This window comes from Cyprinodon variegatus, unplaced genomic scaffold (genome assembly GCF_000732505.1).
Source record: "Cyprinodon variegatus isolate N-32 unplaced genomic scaffold, C_variegatus-1.0 Scaffold588, whole genome shotgun sequence".
Taxonomy (NCBI): domain Eukaryota; kingdom Metazoa; phylum Chordata; class Actinopteri; order Cyprinodontiformes; family Cyprinodontidae; genus Cyprinodon; species Cyprinodon variegatus.
In genome coordinates this window covers 490,695-511,280 of record NW_015151041.1, presented here as the reverse complement: position 1 = coordinate 511,280, position 20,586 = coordinate 490,695, and the positions used below count along the sequence as shown (strand labels likewise).

At 37.3% G+C, this 20,586-nt stretch overlaps 1 protein-coding gene across 1 annotated transcript in view; it reads left to right on the top strand.

Moving 5' to 3' along the window:
* Positions 1-20,586, top strand: part of LOC107095973 (myosin-10) — an 82,941-nt gene that overhangs the window by 6,832 nt on the left and 55,523 nt on the right. Inside the window, exon 3 of the mRNA XM_015392379.1 lies at positions 8,377-8,533. Coding sequence (XP_015247865.1) covers positions 8,377-8,533 — 157 coding nt within the window. The remainder of the gene's footprint in view (positions 1-8,376; positions 8,534-20,586) is intronic.

Genomic DNA, 20,586 nt, shown 5'->3' with positions numbered 1-20,586 from the left:
CTAGAAAAAAATGCCCATGTGGTTAGTTAAACTATTTTAAAAATTGTAAAACTTCATGGTGCTTCTTTTAGGCTAAGATATTGATTAGGGCTATACTTTAGCCGCTATCACTCCGCTGCGTAGCTGTGGAAAGCAGTTCCTGCGAAAAGAAATAAATCAAAGCTCATCAACATGCCAAAAAATTTAAATTTGTTTATGAAAGGGAAGTATTAGGATATTATTAGCAATGAAAAATATGTTCCAGCCCTATATACTGTATATATTAATAATATATTGTCTGATTTTGCTATCATCCATTCATTTTCTGTCATGCTTATCCCAAGTGGGGTCGCCAGGGCTGCTGGTGCCTATCTCCAGCTGTCCATGGGCGAGAGGCGGGGTCACCCTGGACAGGTTGCCAGTCCATCGCAGGGAAACACAGAGACAAACAGGACAAAAAACAATTCACTCACACACTCACACCTAAGGAGAATTTAGAGAAGCCAATTAACCAAACACTCATGTTTATGGACTGTAAGCAGAAGTTGGAGTACCTGGAGAGAACCCACACATGCTCAGGGAGAACATGCAAACTCCATGCAGAAATACCCTGGGCCAGGAATCAAACCCAGAACATTCTTGCTGCAAGGAAGCAGTGCTGCGCACTGCACCAATGAGCAGCCTCGTTGCTATCATATTTAAGTGAAAATATGGGGAAAAAACTATACAAAACATATTAGCAGTTTATTACGCTTGGAGTATAATGAGCGGATGATTAGTCAGGCTACCTGCTCATGTAGCCAGCATGCTTTCTGCTGCTTAACAGCTGTTGTCTAAACAGCTTTACCTCAATAAAAGTGACCTCTTAAAGGTATAGTGGAAGATGTTCTTTTTTCTGGGTGGAACATCAAAATTACTGGTCTTCCTGATTGTCAATCATTGGCCGTCCTACGTGCTGGTAACCATTTTCACTTATTGGTGGTGAGACTGACATTGTGAAAGAATTGCAAATCTTCTATTGGAAAGTAAACTTGTATGAGCGATGCAAACGGCAACGTTTAAACAGAGCATGCACGAGGAGAAATGGCCTCATGCATGCTCTCACATGTGTTTTATAGGTGTACAGGGTACAGGGTTGTGCATGTGCTTTTTCTTTTAAGTGGAGAGGGCCTGTCTTTTTAAAAATTTGCAAAAATCCTCCACTATACCTTTAAGTTTTTACATCTTATATAGAAACATTGATTTATTGATCTTATAAACACGGTTAAAGGTGCAGTAGTCTTTATTCTGCCTGCTATGCTTCAGCAAAGTGTGGGTAAGGAGCAGCACCTTTGCTCATAACGCCAAATTCAGGCCAATGCGTATTTAAAGGACTTTAAACCACAGGTACGTTAGCAATAAAAAAACCTTAGCAGTTTGCAACACGTAACTTCTTCAAGTTTGATACTGGTAACTAGGCTAGGACTAATTTTGCTAATTGTTTTACATGTTGACATTTTTTTAATCAATCAGTAAATATTTGGATCAGGAGGATTTTTACTAAACTTAAAGCAGAAACTCGACTATTTAAGAAGGTCTGGATAGAGCATCCTTAAATGTGAAACATTTGCTTTTTGAATAGTTTTAGCTATATTTCTACTCCTGGTGAGTTTTTCATAAAGATAATCGCCTTTTTTAGTCTGTATACTCAAGTTACAATTATTAAATGACTAAATGAGCTGAGGTTTATTTAATAATAATTTAACTTTATTGATCTCACACTGGAGAATTTCATTCTCTGCATTTAACCCATCCCCTTTGGGAGCAGTGGGCTGCCACCATGTGGCGCCGGGGGAGCAGTGTGGGGTGAAGGGTCTTGCTCAGGGACCCAGAGTGCAGGCTGTGGCGATCGAGCCTGATTCTTGCAACCTTCTCAGAGCAGAAGGCACTGCTCTAACCACTAGGCCAAACTCCACATATTTTGATAGTGAATTAATTGCAGTTAACCTGATTGATTTAACCTCTTAACATCCACCTCATTTTGGGTAATCCTCGCCTAATTTGCATACCCAAATGGAAAAGCAAATAACTTAGGAACTGTAAGCCCAAATTACATGTGCAATACAATCTTGGAAACTAACACCCTCTAGTTTCCTAATATATAAATTGGGTGTCTAGAACACAGACCAACCTGCATCAGTTCAAACATGACTCAAAGATGTTTTTTTTTATTCTCGAAAACGATAGGTCTTTTTGAACAGCAGTAATAAAGACATTCTTGAGAAAAGGCAGGTTTTATTGTACTATATTTGTTCTACATCATGTCAACCACAAATGCAGACATTTCAGACCTCTAGCTAGAACAGTTCCAGAGCTGTGGAGTTTTGAACTTTTGGTGTCAGATTGGAGCTGCGCGCAACGGCGCCACTTGCTGGTAAAACGTTTACCGGTGGAATTTTATGCATTCTGAATTATTACCCCCACTAAAGGTTCACCAGGTCGCCGGCGACCCGGTGGGTTTTAAGAGGTTAATGACCCTTAAATCTTCTCACATCTATTTCCAAACAATCACATTGTGCTTTCTTGTATAAAATCCACATTTGTAGTTGCTGTTTTTAGGCCAGCCGTCTGGCCAGTGTTCAGTAATGCTATGTGGGACTGTTTTAGTCCTATCTGGTCCTTTCTCTAGCATCACATGAAACAAGACTTTAAACTTTGGAAACCGTACCAAAAATGTTTGAACTATATATTTTTAAAGCCTTGGTATATGTCTAGAAGTACAGTGAACAATACAGTTTTTTTTTTAAAGCAGATGCAAGTAGCAATTTCTTTGCATCAGTCTAACTCATTATCTTATATGTCCTCCCAAAATTTTTTTAATTGGGCTGTCGATTCTTTAATATGCCGATCTTCCTCCATTTAAACTCTAAAAATAACAGTGATAAAAAATGTTCCACAAGTCTCAATAAAAAAAAAAAAAAGAAACATATCAAACAAAATCTGAACAACTGATCGCAGATATAAGGAGCAGCAATGGATGTGCTATGTGTGACCTCAACACATGGCTGCTGAATGCACTGATGTATCAGCGAACGTACGCAAAACATTAACATCAACCGAAAATATCTGTTCAGCCAACGTATCGGTTTAGCTCTTCTTAGCACCGCCCCATGAAGATTCCATATACCTTTTATCTGCTTGTCTTTTTAGCCTTGTCAGTTTTATATTCTACGCTGCCTCTCTGCCTCCTTAAGATGCAAAGTCAGTCAACTTGTTTGGCGAACGCCTCTAAGGTGGTGACTCACAGGAAGGCAGAGTGCTACATGATGGCTAACGGCACCCGAGCTGCGCTACAATCAGGCCTTTGTGTTGTTAGATAAGCCTCAGCTGTCAGAAAGCCTCAGCGCTTCTCCATGGCAATAAGACCGTCTATCTGTTTCCTGACGCCCACTTCAACCCTAATGTGGCTCAGTCTGTCTCCAACGGCCACCAACTCTATTGCTAAGTCCACTCTTAGTGATGATTCAGTGTTTCTGGCTCACTGATCTGATGAAGTATTAGTAAATCATTGTTTTTTTTCTTTGCATGTATCTCCACTCCAATATTATTTAATATATAGCAACCAAGGACAGGACTTCTTATCGTCTGGCAAAAAAAAAAATCAAGCTTCTAAATGTAAATTCATATTGTTTGTGTAAAGGTCAATGCCATTTTTTTGTTTTTCACCTGAAATCTATCAGTCAAACACCAGACAGACGTTAAAGGGGATGTTAGAGTTAATTTTTCACAAAAAAACAAAACAAAATGAAAAAAAGGACATTTAATTATTTTTAGATAACGAATAACAGATGGAAAAGTAACAGAGAAAACTGAAAGGAAATTTAGGTTTTTCTGTAAAAAAAAAAAGTATATTTCTGAAGGCATCTGCATTTTGTCACATTACAACCAAAACTTTCAATGTTTTATACTGACATTATATTTAATGGAGGTAAATAAAGTAGTGGTAAAATGGGAGAAAAGTATGTTTTAATGAACATTGACATTTAGCTCTCATTAGTTATCTAAAGGAAATCTATTAGAACAGAATGTCCTAAGAAGTCATTAGATAATCTGTGAAGGCCTCAATGGCTTAGAGAATGAACTGAATCATGGAGCCCAAGGAGCACAGCAGACAGGTCAGAAGAAGCAGACTTAGATTACGACATATTACAGGCTTTTAACTTCTCAATAAGTATATGTACTCCACAAATCTCGGCTTCTTCAAGGACAAAACAAAGATGTCTTCTTCACCGTTTACATGGTTTCATCAAATTAAACCCTGAACACATCATCCTGAAAAGCATGGTGGTGGGAGGATCATGCTGTGTGGATTCTCTTTAGTTTTTTTGCAAAAAAATCTGACTTCAAATATTCAGCTCAGGGGGGAGAATAAATACACACCGCACTTTTCAGATAATTTTTTACATTTTTAATCCTCTGGTACTTTGCTTTCTTTTGAGTTTATAAAAAACATTAAGAAAAAGGTTTGAGATGTATGAATATTTCATCAAAGATGATTCAATATGGCAAAAATCTTCAGTATGTTTTGTTTTTAACATCTCTGCTGTGCTAACATAGAAACCATCTGCCCTGAAAAGAAAAATGGAGGCAAAATATGCAAAATGTTTCTGCTAAAGTCATTCGAAAGCTGCCGCCTCAGATTAGAGAAATGAGGCCTGACTGCTTGTTAGCTTTGTTAGGAAAACGACGAAGCGCCTTTTTTAAGGGAACGGTCAAAGTCTAGTGTCCTCCAAACAGATCAATGCCACAGAGCGTCCTCTCTGCTGCGCTCCGACTGGGGGATGTTCCTTTAACGCTGGCATGCTGACTGTGTGATCAGAGGCGGCAGATGGGCTCAGCTGTTGTGTCTGCCGCTGCTTGTGTGTTGCTCAGCTGTTACCAGGTCACAGCTTCCCCTCCCCTGGATCTGATTACGCTGTGGAAATTTCACCTTCTCTTTCCTGGACGGAGCAGGGCATGGCTGGTTGGCGGGCAGCGTTGAGCTTGTTGAACGCCCGCTCCACTCCACTCCCTGCTGCACAGCAGAATGGAGAGAGCAGACCAGGCTCTTTTTATAGCAGCTTCAGTATTCAGATAGGGGAAAATTAAATTTTTATTAAAAAGGAGAGTCCTGTTCTAGAATTTCAGCTTGTCTTTCACTCTAGCCTCTCTTCTCCTCACAGTGAACATGACACAGTGTTTGTTACACCTCTGCCTCTTGTCTGAATCGGACCTCTGGGAGCTCCATCCTTTCCACCTCCTTTTCCCACCTACTCTTTTTCATCTCTCTTCTTTTTTTCTGTATCAGCACTACTGCATCAGTTGCACAGTGCTGACTGAGGGCCCACGCTGGGGCGTTACATAACGGCCGCTGCGTGCTGTCTGCTAACTGGGGCCCCTTTACTGAATATGTGGCTACTGGCTGCTTATGAGCCTCAATCTTCAAAGTAAATAAAATGAACGGAAATCATGTATTGCTTTGATATGAAGCGATCAACGTAGGGCGTAACTTTTAAATAGTTATGGATTCATTTTACTGCTTTAGTTTTCCGCTTTATAAAAACTTCTCAACAGTTGAACTTAACTTGTATTTTAGGGCTATATTGTTAAAAAAGAAAAAGGAAAACTTGGCCTGGCAACAGTATTTATAGTTGAAACCAGATGTTTACACTTTTTTAAAAGACAAAAACTTTTATTTGTCACTGTCTAACAATAAATCTGACTAAAATGTTCCCTGTTTTCGTTGGTTAGAGTTACTAACGCCAAGATTACGAGAATATAGAGAGCTTTTTTTTATAGTTAGAGTTTGAATGTCTTAATATTGACCATATGGCTTTGGTAAAACATATATGGGTTTCCTTCCTACAAGGTTCGTATAATAGTTCTCACAAATTTTTCTAAAGGTTGTTTATTTGTGCCACAAACCCAAACTCTCAGTGAGACAGATGTGAAGACGTGTATCTACGAACAGTAATTTCTGTTGTATACCTTTAAATCTTATACACCTGATCATGTGTCCAACTCTGTCTCTGTCGCAGCTTGAAAGTGAACATTAATGAATCACAGGGAAACATAATCACAGTGTTTTCAGTCAGGGTATTTTTGCAAATAATGCATTTGGTTGCAAAACAAAAAATTTCAACCTGCAAATCAAAATACTAGTTGTAGAAACTATAAACAAAGCGGATTTATGAAAAACGCAAGATATCATAAAGGTGGCACGAATATTACGCCGTATATACCATAGTTAGTCTCTTTGTAACTAACTAATGTTATGCCCTCATTCGTTGTTCTTTTGAGAAACACATTTGTGTCCAAACTTAAACTTCTTGGCTGATAACAAAGTATTAATTATGGTCCAAACTAAGGACATGTCCCCAAAAGCCGAGGTCCTTGTCCCTGTGCGCCTTTGAAACGGTAATGGCTGATTTTGGCTTTGAGTATTTAATGACATCAAAGGCTGGGCAACAAATCGATGTCACTACGCATTGTGATAGACACCTGATCAATATTAAAATATCTACACTAAAATTTTCAATAATTTCATAAGATTTTAATCCAGAATCACAGGGGATTCTGGGGGATGTAGGCAGAGGAAATGATGTAGTTTTTGAACCTATCACTGCAAAACTAAATATCCTTGGTAGTACAGACATGGGCGGTTCTAGACAGGGGCCAAAGGGGGCAAGTACCCTTGTAGATCATATCCAGGCCCCTGTTATGGCCCCTGTACTGAAGACATAATATTCAAAGAAAGTCTAATGGTCAAATGCACTGGAACAGACATGGTTACTGATAGGTGGTTTTTTGGATCTGTGTCATTTTTTTTCTTTACAAATTCTGTTTTACTAATTATTTAAAAACAATAAGGTGACATAGGATCCCAGTTTGCATCTGCTAAATTTTTTTTTTAAAAACAAATAAAAAAAAAAAAAATATTTTACAGCTGAATTTATCTGTTTTTCCTTGAGAGCTAATTCAGATTTTATAAAAAGGGTAATTTTAACTTAAATTAAGTCAAAAATATGTAAAAATTCTAAATTATGAATTGAATCCTTTGCTCTGTTTTTATTTTCATGCTTTTCTGTGCCCCCATGAAAACACGCTGGCCCCCTCCTGACCCCCTGGTACATTTGGTCTAGAACCGCCACTGAGTACAGATTACCTATTTTTAAAGGTTGCATTTAAATAGGTTATAAATTAAATGATGTCAAAGAGTAAAAAAAAACACTAATCAATGGTCAATGATATGGACTGATTTTAAAATGATCATATGATGATCCATTTTCAGCTATATGGCACATAGTTAAATTCACTTCAGTTCATTTATATATAGCACCAATTCACAACATGTCATCTCAGGGCACTTTACAGAGACAATTCAACCAGATCACACAGTCAACCTGATCCAAAGTTTTCCATCCAAGGAAAACCAGTTGATTGCATCGACTCATTGACTCCAAGGCAATCCACCACAAGAAAGCATGCTTGTAGCGACAGTGGAGAGGAAAATATTTTAAATAAATTAGCTATATTTAACTTATGAATATTCCTCATGTAAGGTTTGGATAATAGGCTTGTGTTAAAGTTATCTAAAATAGTAAATTGGAGTTTGTTATATAAAGAAATTATATAAATCTTAAAATGTGGGGGAAATATTTTTGTTAGTGTATCCTTTCCTATGGACTGGATACCCAAAGGAAGGACAGCCAGAAAATCAGCCCAAAAGGTCACAGCCCTTGGGGGTCATCTGTAGGGACAAGGCAAAGACCCCTATAGCATCTGCAGCGTGGGAGAAACCATTACCCCACTATGGCTTCTCACTCAGCGCTGGCTGCCTTCATGCCTGCTTGTTTTATCCTCCAGCTCATGTGAAGAATGATTGGTACCACACACCCTCTCTGGGGAAGCATTTTGGGGATAATTGCATTTCCAAATGCAATGCCACCAGTTAGAAATAACACAAAACTTTTGCAGAGCATTTCAGTTAGAGCATCATATGATTCATTTTTTAGCTTCTGTGATGTAAAAAAAAAAAAAAAAATCTCATCACAACGTTGAAGGTTTGTCTGACACATGTGTGGCTTTTTTAGTGCTGCATTTAATCACTGTTTCCTTAAATCTGAGTCAATCTCTGTTCTCTATCTGTCACCGTGTTGCGTGCCTCTTATTATGATGTAAGCTCCTAAAAGTGTGTGATGATAAGTCTTGTTGGATTGATGCAGTGCAGGTTAGATGATCTAAAAGGAAAGGAATGTAGACGTCCCTTTAAATCTAAAAGACACTGATGTTTAACATATTTTCTTCAATCTGACACATAAAAAATGGTTTGTGTTCCTTAAAAGGGATTTTATTTGTTGCTTCTTTCTATGTTTGCAGACATATTCCGGTCTTTTTTGTGTGGTCATCAACCCTTACAAGAACCTGCCCATCTATTCAGAGAACATCATAGAGATGTACAGAGGAAAGAAGAGACATGAAATGCCTCCGCACATTTATGCCATCTCAGAGTCAGCGTACCGCTGCATGCTCCAAGGTAAAATACACCCTGTATCAGCATGTCCTGTGTTATTATTGCTATTATTGTGTGTTATTATGTATTGACACTTAGCAAGTCTCATCTTGCTGGTGATTTTCCAGGTGACTTGCAGAACGGTTGATTTATGCTTTGCATTAATTTATAGGTGTAATTTCACTTTCAGTAAAAATAAAATAGGAGTTAACTGATCAAACCTGAAAACTCTTGCTGAAAGTATTTTAGATCACTTACAGATAGAATTTCACAACATGCAGTTGTGCTTAAAAGATTGCACGCCCTCCCATTAAAGAAAATGATAAATTCACTCTGGTAATTGAAACAACACAAAACAAAATAAGGTAATAATATATACAAATGTACTAATTGATAATTTCTTAAAATAAATAGGCTTTTGAATTTTTTTGTAAATGATTCTAAAAAAACAAACTGTCCCAGACTAGTTAAAGTACCTTGCTCATGAACAGATTATTTTTTATTTAATTTATTTGTTATTTCTTTTTTTTCCCACTATTTTGTTTGTATTCAGTAGGTTTTCTTATTACGCAAAATAAAATCACATTGAATTAAAAGTTTTAGGTCCTTTAGTCCATGTTCTAGTTTTGATGTGGTTCTTTATGGCTTGGCTTATCCTGTCATTTTTGCTGTTTGTTGCTTGCCATATTTGTTCAGTTTGTTTACATTTTTCCAGGTGTTTTCTAGTTTATTGTTCTTCGGTATTTCATAATGTTCCAGTTAGTTTTCTCCTTACTTTTTTTTGTATTTGTAAAGTATGGAATTTTGCCCTTAACATCTATGTACCACATGCATTATACATAGTATATACAAACCACAGGTTTATGTTCCAGTTTGAATTTGGCACATAAAGCACAGTTGATGGTTGTGACTTAGAATGCTTAGATGGAGATTTATTAATTGTTTGCATCGCTGGGTAGGACAAGTACAGATGGTGATTTATTTGAATCTCTTGCCTCAGCGCTCACTGATATTTAATTGTCCCATTTTCCTCATAAAATGGACTTCTAAAGTGTTGTTGGGGTATGTGCAACACACTGTAGATAAATTCATAGTCAGCTTCGTTCTCTGTTGGAACAAGATAGGGTTGAACTCAGCTAGATCTACTGTCCTTACTTGTCCTACCTCTTTGTCCCTCATGTCCCTTCTTAAGATGTTTTCACTGCATTGCAGCATTGGAGTTCATGTCCACTGGTGCTGTTGTCTTCTTATAGTACCGGAGGGCTTAATTTTGCCAACTTCTTAACAATGTCCTCCACTGGCACTGCCTCCACTGCCTTAAAGAAATGTGCTTGTTGCTTTAGAACAATCCTTGTTTCTTCATTAGTTCCTCTGAATCTAGGAATGTATGACACCAAATGTAAGCTTTGAGGAAAAGGACACAACTGTCTTTAGAGCAACCAGGGGAGTGAAAACACACCAGAGCAAAGAATCACACAAGTTGTGGAGCTTTAATGTTTTTGCATATATTTTAAGAAAAAAATGTGAATCAGATATTTTTCACATGAATTCTCCTTCTTAACCAAAAAGGGAGAGACATTTTTCAGTTTATAGCCTGTATCACTGCAAAAACAATCTAGAAATAAGTAAAAATTTCTTAAATTAAGTGTATTTAGCCTTAATTTGAGTAGATGAAGTATTCTGCCAATGGAATGAGCATCTTTACTCTTAAAATAAGATAATATGCGCTTGAAATAAGACAATGCAATTGTTTTTTCTTATTTTAAATGTAAATTGTCATGTTTCATTGGCAAAGTGTCTAACTTACCTCCTAAATTCAAGAACAAATGCACTTATTTCAAGAAAAAATTACTTATCTAGATTTCGATTTGCTTATTAAACAGTGTTGAGACACATTTGATTTCAAACACATTCAGACACACCTAATATGCAATTAAACCAAATTTTTTTTTTTTATAAATCTAATTCAAAATCAAACACAAGCAGTCCAAGAGTTCACATCTCTCTTTGGGTTTTTGCAGAGGCTGATTGAGTGAGAGAACAGTCCAGATAAACAGGTTTTACCAACTTAAAAAAAGAGCAAAATGAGGATGAAGTTAGCATTTCAAACTGCCCTTAAATGAGTGATGAGCAAAAATATGTATGTTCACCCATTCCAGATGAACATCCCTCTCTATTCCCTGGAGGTAGTAGACAGCTAATTTAGCTGGAAAACCTTCATCAATACAAGATTTTCCATCATAGAAAAGATTGAAGCAGAGAAACTTTTCTGTATTAGATTAAGGTGCTCTGGATGCTGGAGACCCCCAGGGTTTGTATGAATTTATGTCCTGCGCTGACGGCTTTATTTCAGAAATGACTAAATGTCAAAAGGCTTTAGCAGGGAAATGATGAGGACCCACTGAATGCTGACTCTATGTTGTAGCAACCTTGTTTATATAGAAACATCCCAACCAAAGGGTGTCTGTGTCTAAGCCACCTGGTATTGCTTTGTTGTGGTGCGCTCAGCGGGTGGGTTAAGCTCTGATTTTCCAAGCTGATCAAATCACCAAAGAACTTTCAAAATGTTAGATCTCAGCCACTGGGGGAGTTCTAGGTGTAGTTCTGAGGCAGATATCTCATTTAATAATTGATCAGTCATCCTCATCATTGCAGAGGAATCTGGAAAAAGTATTTGACCTTGATTATGAGATTAGGACACAACAGACGCAGGACAGCGAGCCACGTTTGTTCTGAAAATATGGGGCATGTCTCCTGTGCCACCATTCTTTTCTCTGACCCCTAATTCGCGGCTCATTCTTTCGGGCTGCTCACAACGGGGCAAAGCCGCCTGTGGAATGAGGTCACCGCCGTTCCTGTTCTCTGCACCGTGCTGTGCTAAATTCTGTGAATTGAGTCAGCGTGGACAAAGCTCTCCTGGCTGCCCATCAGCCTCATCTGGACCCCGGTTAGATATCATGCCTATATATGTTTTATACATGCAGTCTCTTTTTACTCTACGTTTTTTATTTTCATTTGCATTCTTATCTTTTGTTTCACTTTTCTTTCTTCCAGTTTTTCCTGGAGAAATAAAGAGGAAAAATAAACCTCCCCTCGTCCTCCCAGACATTTCAGTTTCCTTTCACTAAAGATGAAAATAAAAAAATACCCCAGCTCTGCTGGAAGCTCTGCTGCGGCTCAGACTTCTTTGTCCCACTCTTCTTCTTCTTTAATTAGTAAACACAAGGGAACAAGTGTGAGGAATGTCCCCCTTATCACTGCTCTGTGTCAGGTCATATCCAGGGTTGCTATGGTTAGCCTCTCTCTTTAGGACTGTTTTTACTCATTTTGAGGTTTCCCCTTCATTTCACCTTTCAGCTTGTCAGGTAAAATAAATTGTGTCTGCATGCTTTCACTTAGGCCTGTTCAGTTTGATTCACTCTTGTTCTTCTCCTAAGGCCTTGGCAGAACTAATTATTATTTTATGGAAAAGAGATTAAAGGTAATAAAGCATTAGTTTTCTGGATTATGTAACCGGGGAATTATTTAAAAAGACATTGATATGTTTAATATTTAGCTGTGTCATTAATAAACAGATACGCAAAATGTGTTTTTTATTAAAAGATTTCAAACAAAAAGTTTAACCTTTGCCGCAGTTTTTTAATAGTACAAATTGCAGAAAAAGAGTCCACATCGAACTCACAATACGATATTTATTGTGATATTGTGGGGAGGCTTATGCTAATGAGAATGACAATAAAAAAAATGCTTTAACCTGTTAAAGGTACAAACATTTATTCTCATATTGAGACCACTAAAATGCAAGATATTAACTTATGAATACAACTTAACTTAGGCTTTGTTTGGTAAATAAAAATATCCAGGAACAAAACTGGGTCGGTATTAGATTTCAATAAATTAAAATAGGTAAAAAATAGTAAAAGATTGCAAGGGATTCTAATTTTCAAGCTGCCTAAGGCAGTTTCACATCAGTTTTCGTTTCACTGTATAGAGCTGGAAAACTACTAAAATGTGATTGCAATGGTATTTTTATTTATTTATTTATGTATTTATTTATTTTCTCAGTGTCCTGTCTGGCGATGGGGCAATAAGAATAATTGTCTTGATTCCAAAAAGAGCCCGACAGATTTTACTTTCACAAGTGGAGCAGTGCGGCTATTGCCATAGTGTTCCTCTTGATTTATGCATGTAAATAGCTTTATTATAATTCATGCAGGGAGTATTACAGATTATATGAACACTGCAATATAAGTAGAGTAGGAAAGGAAAACCAAGGAAAAAGAGAAAAGATGAAAGTAAAAGGAGATAAAAGGGAGAAAGATGATTAAACGTCTTCTGTCTTCTTCATCACCTGCAAAGTGATGTAAAAAGAACAGCACAACCAACAATATAGTATAACAGATACAATGGTGTAACGCCTTAGCACCATCGCTGAAGTATATGTATTTTATATATTAATTTTATATAAATAGATGTATTTTATATTTAGGCTCCAACTTAGACACTAACCCCAAGCCATCCACAGTTATTAAGGGATGTAAATCACTCGCCTTATATTTAACGATGAATGTTGGTATTTCTTGATCCTTGGTGCTTTTGGAGGCAGTGCTGTTGTAATTGCTTCATGCAGAGTTTTTTGAACTGATTGTAATTTCTTAACACTCTCATGGAACATCACTGGGTGGTGAGTTGTCAAGTGATTCCTCACGTTGCTTGTATTTCCAGATATATACCCTGCTGTGCTCTTGCACTCTTCTATTGTCACCTTTTCTCATTTCTGATGACGAAACCAAAATACTTCCACAGCAGATTTAAAATCAGCTGGGGCATTCCCATTGTCTGTCCTGTGTATCCATACGGTGTTTGCTACTCTTGCTGCTGTCTGCCAGGGTTTTTTTCTATAGTGTTTGCGCTCCAGTTGGTTCTAAAGAGACCATTATCTCCCTATGTAGTTTAGTGTTATATACTCCAACAAAGCAAACTAGAAACTACAAATTTAGCCTTAAACATGTCATATATACCATGACAAGACTGCAACAAGATCAAAGCAATTTTCCCGCTGCAATATGGTTGGGCGTATCTGCCGATAACCGATATCGGTCCAATTCAACTGTTGAATATATGAACCATATGTAAAGCCATGTGAGCGAATGCTTTAGCCTTGAAAAACATTGTTAAAAAAGGTGACAAATTAACGCAGATAAATGTACTTTATATGTTTTATCAACAAATAAGCAGCAAAAATAAATCACAGTTCCATCTAAAGCACACTGGATTGGATCAATATCCAAAATCAAATCACTGATATCCAATCCAGCTAAATGGTCAATATTGCAGTCGATATCCAGGTATCGGGTCGGTGCATTTTGATTAAAAGGTGATATTATTTTCTGAACTTGAAATGGAATATGTTTAGGTTGGATAGCAATCACCTCAAACAGCAGGAGGTAAATAAAACTTTTCATAAAGAGACAGTTAATTTGTTTTTAGCTAATGGATCACAGCTTCTTCTGAGTACCAGTAAAAGTAGCTCAAGAATCACAAATGCTTTGTCAGAGATTTATAACTCTAGATATAAGTCTCCTCGTGTGTTAAATTGGTCCAATCAAAATTATTACTTATGGCCAGCCTAAAATATTGGAAGAGATTTAAAAATTTATATTTATAGAGACTCATCACTGAAACTCATAGAGTTGTGCATTTTTTTCTAAAGAAAAGAGGAAAAAAATCCATCCTTGTTGAGAATAGTTTGTAGAGACATACCTTAAAATACTTGAAGCTGTAAATAAATAAAAAATATTCCAAAAATATAGAATAATATATAACACACATTTTTTGTTTTATCTAGTTTTATTTTTTATATAAATAAAAAATCTCTAGATCAATTTTGCTAGATCTCACAGTTATGCTCTACTTTGTGTTGCTCTGTCATACAAGCTCCCAGTAAATTACACAAAAGTAAGTTCAAGTGATATAATTAATTTGGCAAGGCACTAGTCAAATAATAATCCTTCACAACCATTATATAGAAAATGTAAAAACAATCTAGCATTTAGTAGGTTCAACAAGCTAAATAAAACTTTGATTCAGAAATATTAATGAAAATCAAGATGATTAAGATGAATATTAGGGGAATGGAGGCCTAGTGGTTAGGGCAAAGAGGATTTAGGCAGTTGGGCAAAAACAAGAGGATGGAGAAAGAGTTTATGGGCAAGAGAGAAGAGGGTACAGGGGAAAAGCAGAGGGGGCGGCCGGGATTGTGGCTTACAATGGGGGCTTTGTGCGGCTTGAAGGGGGCTGGGATCACAGCGCTGTTTGCATGGGTGCAGACAGGGAACTCCAAAGTTCTTCCATGGGGAAATGGGGCCTTTTGTTGGAGATATGTGGGCTACGGAGGAGGACTGGTGAAGGGCACAGCCAGGGTCTGAGTGACAAGACAGGTGTGTGTTTGGGACATTCTTCTGTACTGTCTGTGCTTGAACATCCAGGATAAATTTCCCAGAGGAATGGAAAACCAACACACTGTCACTGAGGTTCAATGATGGGAAAGATGGTCAAAGATGTTGGGGGAATGGATGGAGATAAACACCAGATCATCCTGGAAGAAATCTTTTGGAAACCTCTTACAATCTAGAACTATACTGGAGGTTACCTTTAAATACACAATTTTTTCTGATCAAATCTGACACTGATACCTGGGCTCAGCTGATATCTGATACTGATCCTATACTACTGTTAAGAGTGAACCCTATAACCTACCATTTGTATAAAAGCATCAGCTTAACACAGATATGTGCACTTAATATTATTTATTAACAAATGCAGTGTACATTAGCAGCAAAAAGAAATGAATAATACTTCCATGGAAATAGTACTGCTAATGGATATTTTCAACATGTAATACAACATACAATAGTTTCCTGAAATGACTGGATCAGAATCCAACATCGTAGTTCTTTATCTGATATGTGATCCAGTCGATATCAGAGTCGATATCTGATCAGGGTATCAGATCGATGCATCTCTAGTTAACCCTAACCCTCCAGCAGGAAAATGCAAAATGAAATTTAGATCAAAGCTTATTTGTGCTTTCAAATGGCCTCAAAGTTCTTAAGATTTAAATTAAATTAAGTATCTGTGGCAATAATTATTGTATTAGGCATTACTATGCATGCAGGTTTATTGGAGTGTTTCTGTTCACCTGTGATTTATTGTAACCTTTTTTAAAAATAGGCACCAGCTAAAGCACAAGGAGGAAGGTGCAGACCACAGATAGGCTGTTTTTTCTTCAATTAGGACTAAGTTTTGACTCAAGGCGATGAATATAAATGATCATGGACCTCTTCAGATTTCTATTTAGAGAAGACTTTTTACAAAAAACAACTATTTAACAATCTGTTAGAACTGTGCACTTTTAAAAATTGGTTTATCACATTAAACATAACCAAATCCCACTGTGTAATCTGAAAAGGTAGACAATGAAATAATTTGTATTTTAACCATCTTAAAAATTAGACATTTAAAGTAAACAACTTAAATCTGCTCAGCCTTTATAATCCAGTTTTTTGTTCAGTTTTTGCAGTTGTTTTTTGCATGCGTATTCACCAGTCAACAACATACTGCTCTCTGCTTCCTTATATCCATATCTTGAAGTCTTTCTTTGAAGGAGAAAAGCAGTGAGGACATGATTTAAGATGGGGGGCCATGCTCTGTGCTCCAGTTGTCCCCGGATAGTGTTATCTGGAGAAACACATCCATGCCTCAAGCTTGAACAGATAGGGTTACCTGTTTGATGCTGTCACTGCCTTCTCTCTGACACCCATAATTTACACCCTGCTAAAGCTTCAGGAAGCAACAGGCTCACTGTGAAGGAGCGAGTTCTGAATAAATGCTTCACTTTAGAGGAAATTCTTTTTTTAAAGCTCTTCTTTATAACTTATCTAACCCAGTTTGACCCTGATAGGTTATATAAACTTGTTGTCTAACCTTCAATGTCTCTTTAGATCCATCAATCAGTTTTATCCTATTCAGTCAGGACACAGTTGACTCACTGTGACTCTCAACTGATCCTCCAGTGTGTCTGCAATTCCAGCAGGGCTTCAGAGATTAGCCCCGTGATTTTGGAGTTGCCAGAATAACACCGGCACACACCCCAACACGGGGAAACTGCCTCGTTCCTTTGGATCATGGCAGGCCTCGCCATCACAAAGAGCCACTGTGGGCCAAAGCCACCGAACGGCTGCCATCTGCAGTCGATTACTCTGCCAAAATACTTTGTACCGTATCTCCCACAGCAGCTTTCCCTTTCCTTTCATTGAGCTTAAGGCAACACCCATCAGCATGAGGCTAATTTTACTCTCTCGCTATGCACAGTTCTCTGCAGCATAAACAAAGTAGTACACATTAAAATGTTTGTCTTTAAGCTGCTACTTAAGACATCCAGTGTCTTTATCATAATCAGCAGCTTTGTTAAAGGTTTCTAAACACTGATAATACCTTAAACTGATAATCCTTTCTGACATCAATAAGCAAGGGAAATAGATGACACCAAACCAAACATATTAAATGCTCTGAACTTTCATATCAATGTGTTTTTTTGCACCATGTTTTTTTTCTCCCACACTGTTTACATTTGATCACTGCTGCACTTTAAGAACTGGAAATGTCATGAAAGCTGTACAAAATGAAATTTTGTTTTGTAAACACTCTTTGCATACAAAATGACAATAAAATAGTCTAAGTCTAAGATGGATGTTACAAGGCACAACAATAGGAGACATTCTGATAGGTGCATTTTGATTTGGCACAGGTTTTTTTTTTGTAAAGTGTAATCTCAATAGAACATCAAAGTTTTAAGTGAAAAACTGTACCTTTGCAGTTTTCATATAATTTTGGAGTGAAAGTGATTTATAAACTCTTATAATGTGGTTTTAGTATTAGGTTGGTCAGAGAAATAACAAAATGTATCCAGTAGCTGCTGCAGACTCAGACAGCTACTCTTGACTGCAGACGTAGGTTTGTAATCAGCTATTTTAACCTTGTTCTGTGAGCTTTTATAATTTTTTAATGTTTTGATGAGTTGGAAATGTTGGAGCACCTGTAAACAGCAAAAACATGGCAAATATTTTTTCCCATGGCAGATCCTCAGCTGCTTGACTTCAATTCAAATCAATTCAATTCAGTTTATTTATATATAGCGCCAATTCACAACACATGTCATCTCAAGGCACTTTACAATTATACCAGATCATACAGTCAGAGTGGTTCAAAGTTTCTATCTAAGGAAAACCAGGTTATTGCATCAACTTATTGATTCAAGGGCAATTCTTCACACTAAGCATGCTTGTAGCGACAGTGGAGAGGAAATACTCCTTTTTAACAGGAGGAAATCTGCAGCAGAACCAGGCTTAGTGTGAGCGGCCATCTCCTGAGGCCGACTGGGGTTCAAGGAGACTGAAGCAGAAATAAAAAAGGAAACTGTCACCCAGTTCCACAGGCGGCTCTGTCCAGGAAACACACAGCCAGCCTGATGAGTTCCGAGCAGGCTTCCATGTCAGAGGATGAAGAGAGCACATCCATCCAGTCACAGTCAGAGAAACAGGACCACACTGAAAAACAGGCTGAGCACGAACCTGCCCTCGGTCTGATGTGGCATCAGATGAAAGCAACTTATACTCAGAGCTGCAATGTCAGTACCGTTTTGGAAATGAAAAAGGTGTAACAAGGAAAGTTTTTTGCCAGATTTCTTAGTTTGGAGCTCAGAGATTGATGTGTTTGGACAGAATAACAGACTCTGCTGTTAATTACAGAGCATATCAACAGCATGCTGTTGATACTTTTTCTGCTGTTTTGACACTGCTGGTAATTTGTCGGAATGCACCACTTTGCTTATTGGACCAAGAAAGTAGATTTTGTCTGAGTGTGGCCACGCCTCTCTGGACTCCAGTCCTCCTGGGGATGTGTGCATCTGGTGTGAACAATATTCACTGATCTAATCTCATCAGATGATCGCTGTGCTTTTTATCAAGCTTTAAAACCTGAAGGACGCTCTACTTTTCAGGCTTATTTCAGAGTTTCATGAATTTCCATTTCATCGTCACCACAAATATTTCCGTGTTACTACATCCTTGTGATATGGTTGGAACATGTTTTCACGGTTGTAGACACAAACTCATTTTGATTCAAAGAAAGGGTCCTATGTGAAAGCCACTGATGTTTATCTCATCTATCCAGTACCCCGGCTTTTGAAACATGTGGTTCTCTACTGCACCATTCTCTCTCCCACAGTCTCTTATGTCCCCCCTTTTCTTCCTTCCAGACTTTTCTCATTTCACCCCTGCATGAGAAGCATTTGAAATATGTGCTTTGTGGGACTTGAAAAGGGAAAGATTCCAAAATTGCAACTGAATTCTCTCTAGAGTAAAAGCTCAGCATAATACAGGTCTCAGAAGTCCAATCCAACTGACAGGACACCTACTAAAGCAAATGAATATAAGATGCGATGTATTTTAACTTCCATATGTGCAAGAATGTTTTGCTTAAGCTTCTAAGCAGTATTTTCCTCCAATACTATTGTCACATTTCCATCTGTGCTCAATTCACATTTCTTCTCTCAACTAAAGGTTTTTAGTTTGCACTGTATATGTTTTCTATTTTCTTTGCCATTTTGTACCATGAATCTTTTTTTTAGCTTTTGTAAATAATAAATGAGTTCACTTTTCCTCTTGTTGCAACACCTAGTAAGTGAAAATAAAAACACAAGCAAAAAATGTATGGAAACTGTTCAAAAGTAATTTACCACTAATATATAGTTATCTAACCTGACCATATTATTCTTTGGGTTATTTTGCAAATCGATTAATCTGTTGATTATTTTTTTCAGTTTATTGATTAATAAAAAAAAAACTTTTCCCACTTGAGGAGTTTTGGAAAGAGCATATTGACAGTCGAAAGCATTTTTATTTCTTTAGCCCTTTTAATCTTAAATGCAAAATGTTTATATATATATATATATTTTTACAATTTGGATATAATTTCTGCTCTAAATGTGTTGCTCTGTCAGCTAAAGGCATGTTTTAGAGTCTCTATACTCCAGTTAATGATTAATTTATTACTAAATTAGTGGACGAATATTTCTACAATCGACTAATCACATTTAATCTGATTAATCATTTCCGATTAATTGTTTTAAACATCACTTAAAAACCAAACCTAACTTTAAGCTAAAAAATATCAATACCTTTGACAGATTTAGATTTATGAAAATTTTTAGAGGTTCTATTTTTAAGGGGAGTTACGTCACTGATACTCAAAACAAAGTTTGAGGGAATACCTATTTTGATGTACATTTTATTGAAAAAGTGCCTTTTTGAATATTATGCTGACAGTCTTTCTGGATTTTTCCAGTCATGAAGATAATTTAGGTTAAAAGGCCTCCTCTCCATCACCCTAATCTTTAACGCCCTCCTCAGTTTCATTGCTTGTTTGTGGATTTAAAAAAAAAAAAAATTACCACCAAACACCACAGGAAAATAGAACATTAGCTGTTTTAGATAATTTTGTCTTTATTTATTTTTTTTTACCACAAGTTTCACATGATATATGTTTTACAGGAATTTTACAGGAGCCTGGAAGCAGTGCAAACTATATATATATATATATCAACTTATCATTAAAAGAGATAAAAGATCCACTTTGATGCCCGAGCAGCAAATAAACCCAATATTCGAGCCATACACGGAGTTACACTCAAAATGCTCTATTTGACAAGGATCTGAGACTTGGTGCATGTAGGAACCGCTCTGCTGAGAAAAGCTGAGATGAAGAAGAACAGGTTGCTCCCAGCAGCAGATGGCGAAAGAAAGCTCTGTGGGGCTGGTGTCGAGGTAACCGTCCATGTCATGTCCAGAAAGCAGTAGGCAGAGCAGATGTCCAACAGGGGCTTGGCAAGGCAGGAAAATTTGTGAAATGTGGTGGAGGTCAGAATTAGAGATCAGGCAGGAGACAAGAACATTGGACTTCTACAAGCACCAAGCTTATTCAATAATCTGCCGCGTTTGTCGAAGCCACTGATCTCA